General features: G+C 41.3%; 1 protein-coding gene across 1 annotated transcript; it reads left to right on the top strand.

Moving 5' to 3' along the window:
• The first annotated feature begins 843 nt into the window (after positions 1-843).
• Positions 844-3,657, top strand: LOC106433338 (probable apyrase 7). The gene is given in 23 exon segments (XM_048764320.1): positions 844-849; positions 1,428-1,512; positions 1,515-1,632; positions 1,634-1,679; positions 1,682-1,817; positions 1,820-1,920; positions 1,922-2,096; positions 2,099-2,185; positions 2,188-2,238; positions 2,241-2,412; positions 2,414-2,511; positions 2,514-2,654; positions 2,657-2,713; positions 2,716-2,741; positions 2,744-2,774; positions 2,777-2,836; positions 2,839-2,892; positions 2,895-3,098; positions 3,101-3,162; positions 3,165-3,288; positions 3,369-3,398; positions 3,401-3,418; positions 3,421-3,657. Coding segments are annotated over 23 exon segments (2,109 nt in total). The 3' UTR covers positions 3,648-3,657.
• Positions 3,658-4,431: the final 774 nt, after the last annotated feature.

The raw sequence follows: 4,431 nt of genomic DNA, 5'->3' as shown, positions 1-4,431 counted from the left end.
TAATGCGGAATCAGAATAGTATATTCAGACATAACTTCACACCAATACCGCAACCAATGCCAACTCCTCTGAGATGAAAGCAAGCTTGGAACCAACAGTCACCTCAATGCAAGTTTTCCTAAGATAAACATAAGTGGCACTAAAATTTTTAGAGTGTCATAAAAAAACATCAGTCGGTAGTATCACGTTACAAACTAATGCTTCACACGTAACCTTAACCATACGCAATAACTAGACATAGTTTCCATAAGAATTTAAAATCTTGGAATAAGTAAGAAAAAAAAAGCACCCGTCTTGACACAGGACATCTCTTCTTGCACTCTTGGCGACATTTTCTTTGCTTGCAACGGTCCTGAACTCACAATAGCAATACGTGTCAACCGATTCTGCCTCTCTCAAAGTCTAAAAAGAAGCAAATAAATTCAATTAATTACAACTCCAATCTGATGAAATATTCAGCATATTCCAATACACAATCTCGCAACAACTATTTTCAAGCTTGGATAAACGCAAATTCAATACATACTTCGAATAAACAGGTGAAGCAAGTTTTTTATTTTTTCCAAAAAAAATTCTTCACTATACAGCGACAACGTTGACACTTTCCCGAGTGATATAGCAGGGATAAAATCTATAAACCTTTTTAAGGTAACTAGAAATATTTTGAAGAAAGTTCGAAGCTTTTGATCATCCCAGATATAAATTTAACGGTGAATCATCAAAACCGAACATCGAAAACCCCCAAATCTGATGTCGTCATCGAACATAAATCAAAAGATCATGGCGAGAAAGGACCTGAGATAATTGAGAGATTCAATTGAGCGGAGCTGAGCTTCGAGGGAGATGGAGGTGAGGAAGCGTGCGTCGATTCTTTTAAGGAACCAGCGGAGAGAGAGAGAGAGCACACGCGCCTCAGAGTTTATGCCTTTGTCCAAAAGCAATGTTAGGGTTACTCTGATCATCTGTTTCCGACAGGTTTGACCCGACTTGCTTTTTATTGGGCTTGGGTCGGTCAAATTATGGGCCAGCATTGCAACAAATATTTTAGAATAAAGGAACTACAGAAAATATTATTTACGTTCAACCCCAATTTTCAGATGTTTCCAAATATTCCACAAAATCGACAATTGTTGCAAAGGTAGAACAGGGACAAAGCCATAGAGATCGTTCTCCTCATTCTCGTCTCGTTTCCTCTGGTGTGAGTCGTGGTTTCAGACCGATACTCCTCCTCAGATCTGCTGGAGATTCTCGATTCGTAGATTAGCTTTGTGCTTCTAAGACGCAGATCTAGTGCTGGGAAAATGCCAATGCGTCTTTCTGGTACCGCACCCTAACTCTCGAAATCATCGCAGTGTTTGTTTGTAAACTCATCACTGTATTGAGCTATAAAGTATTATGTAGCAAGAGAGAGACATGTTTTTTGGTAGGATCACTCAACTATTCACTGCTGCTTCTGTTACATCGCTGATGTAGGAACCTCAGCGCCAGATTCCATCAGTTTTGGTAGTAGTGGACGAAGAATGGTTTGAGACACTCGGCGTCTCTCCAAGACTTCTCTTCCTATCACGGCTTTGATCCTGATGAAGAAGCCATTCTCGCTCCGCAAAATATAACATGGGGACAAATGGGTCTAGTTTCTCCAAGGACAAGGAGGTGTTCCCAATGGGACCAATCCATCTAGAGCGGGCGTAAATGGATCCGTGCGGTTATGATCCTTATGGTTTGGGTTCTGTTTGCTTTTCTGGTGTATATAGTCTCCATGTATGTTTATACAAACTGGTCTCGGGGAGCGTCGAGATACTATGTTGTGTTTGACTGCGAAGCACGGGACTCGCGTATGTCTACCAGGCATCTATAAATTACAGGAAAGACAGTAGTCTCCCCATTGTTATGAAGTCTCTGACGGAAGGTATTTCTAGAAAAGACTAGTGGCCGTGCTTACGATCGTATGGAGACAGAACCTGGGTTTGACAAGCTTGTCAACAACAGATCGGGGTTGAAAACTGCTATAAACCGCTTATTATCCATTGGCAGAGAAGCAAATCCCCAGCATGCTCATAGAACCACGTCTCTCTTCGTATTTGCAACAGCGGGTGTCCGAGGCTCCGTGCTACTGATTCAAGCTGGCTTCTGGGTAATGTGTGGTCTATACTGGCGAAGTCCCCGTTCACTTGTAGGAGGGAGTGGTTAAGATCATCAGTGGTACAGAGAAGCTTATTTGGATGACGGCTCTTAATTACCAACGAGCATGTTAGGAGCCGTGCCAAAAAGCAACTTGGGTGCACTTGACTTAGGTGGCTCATCGTTGCAGGTAACGTTTGAGAACGAGGAGCGAACGCATAATGAGACCAACCTGAATCTCAGGATTGGGTCTGTTAACCATCATCTTAGTGCATATTCTCTCGCCGGATATGTCTCAACGATGCGTTGAAAGGTCTGTTGTTAATCTTTTGAAGAGGCAGCCAGATGTCAATAAATCGGATTTGATTGGAGGAAAACTGGAGATGAAACATCCTGTTTGAATTCTGGATACAAGGGACAGTATATATGTTCTCAGTGTGCTCCCAGTGTCCGACGACGTAAAAAGGGGAAGACAGGAGTTCCTATCAAGCTCGTTGGTGCTCCAAACTGGGGAGAGTGCAGCGCTCTAGCAAAATTGCTGTTAATAGCTCTGAGTGGTCAAACACGGAACGTGGAGCGGATTGTGACTTGCAGCTTGTGCCCTTCCTGATGGTTACCCCCCCCGCGTCCTCACGGTCAGTTCTACGCTGTATCCGATTCTTCGTGGTCTACCGGTTTTTCAATCTAAGCGCTGAAGCTTCCCTTGATGATGTCTTGGAAAAGGTAGGAGTTTTTGTGAAAAGGCTTGGCAAGTTGCCAGAACCAGTGTTTTCTCCAGCCTTTCATTGAACAGTACTGCTTTAGAGCGCCATACATAGTCTCCCTGTTACGAGAAGGTTTGTATATTACGGATAAGCAAATCGTAATTGGGTCTGGGAGTATAACTTGGACACTCGGAGTAGCTATTTTGGAAGCAGGGAAGGCTCTATCTTCTTCTACATTGGGGCTAAAGAGCTATGAGACTCTGAGCATGAAGATAAACCAATAGCCCTTATATCTGGTTTGCTCGTCTCATTGCTTCTGCTTCTCTGTGCACTGTCACGCGCGTCAGCAACTGTATGCCAAGATTCTTTCGAAAGTCATATCTCCCACTTTTTAGACACAGTAGCGCTTCCCTTAACATTCCGTCTCCTTTCAAGTTCCAGCGATGGAGTCCTATGAGCCCAGGTAATTCAATTTTGCATAATCTTTGAGTTATGGCCTGTTCTTGAAGATATTGATTCCAAAGCTTTGTTTTTCTCATTCAGGGGTGAAGACACCGTTGAGTCCAACTGTGAGAGTTCACCGCATAGGCCATGTAGTTTGGAAGCAGCATACAGCTCATGGAGTCTTTCTCATTGTACTCATCGAGCAGCAGCGTTATGCATAGTTATTCTTCTGATAGCTTAGGGGAATGCAAGTCGACGGTAGTAGTTTCCTTCTGGTCCTCACCTCGCAGGAGTCAAATGCGTCTCCAAAGCCGGAGATCACAGTCTCGAGAAGATCTTAGTTCGTCGCTCGCTGAATCACACATGCTCAAGATGTAGTAGAAGACGTTTATTGTACGGTTTTTTTTTTTAATCACTTCCACTATTTATTTTTTCCTCTTTTCCGGTTTTATAGAATCTAAAAAGAAACAGAAAGGAAATCTTCATGAGAGAGCAAATGTTTATCTGTTTCAGTTGACATGTAATATTCATTCTATACCATTGATATACTTATGTGATTTACTAATTTAACACCAATTCAACGATCTATCACTCTCTTCCTCTAAACCATTTTTGCCATTCACTTTGCCTCCCAAAAGGGACACTTGGAAGTTGTGAGAACTCTATTTTTTTCGCGGAGTTCCAGTGAATCCATCAGTAAACTCAATAATTCATTCAAGAATTAGATAAAAAGTGTCTAATATATAAAGAAATGTCTAATTCTAATATATAAGAGATATCCACATGTGGAATTGATTCTAATGCTCAAAGTGGACAATATCGTATTAATCAATATATATCGAGTTAGATATGGACTTTCAAAATCCCAACAATAGTGCTCATTGCTCATGTCTGATTCTTTGATTCATTATTTTTTAATGCTACATTTTTATTTGTTTTTGTTTACTACTTTACTTGATGGTTACGCGATGTATTTAGTATCCATGAATGACTTTGTCTGGTCTAGCTCCATTGACCAATGCCTCTCCCAACATATTCATTATTCCAAAGAGGTAGTGTATTATACTACCATTTTGGTTAACTTCATTGATTTGTTGTCATGATCTAGGGATTCTAACTACAACTTAGTATTTTTGATATATTTCGGATACCGAAAACAAGT

Source organism: Brassica napus, chromosome C7 (genome assembly GCF_020379485.1).
Source record: "Brassica napus cultivar Da-Ae chromosome C7, Da-Ae, whole genome shotgun sequence".
In the NCBI taxonomy this organism is placed as follows: Eukaryota; Viridiplantae; Streptophyta; class Magnoliopsida; order Brassicales; family Brassicaceae; genus Brassica; species Brassica napus.
The sequence above is the reverse complement of the archived record's forward strand: the minus strand, read 5'-3'. Positions and strand labels throughout refer to the sequence as shown.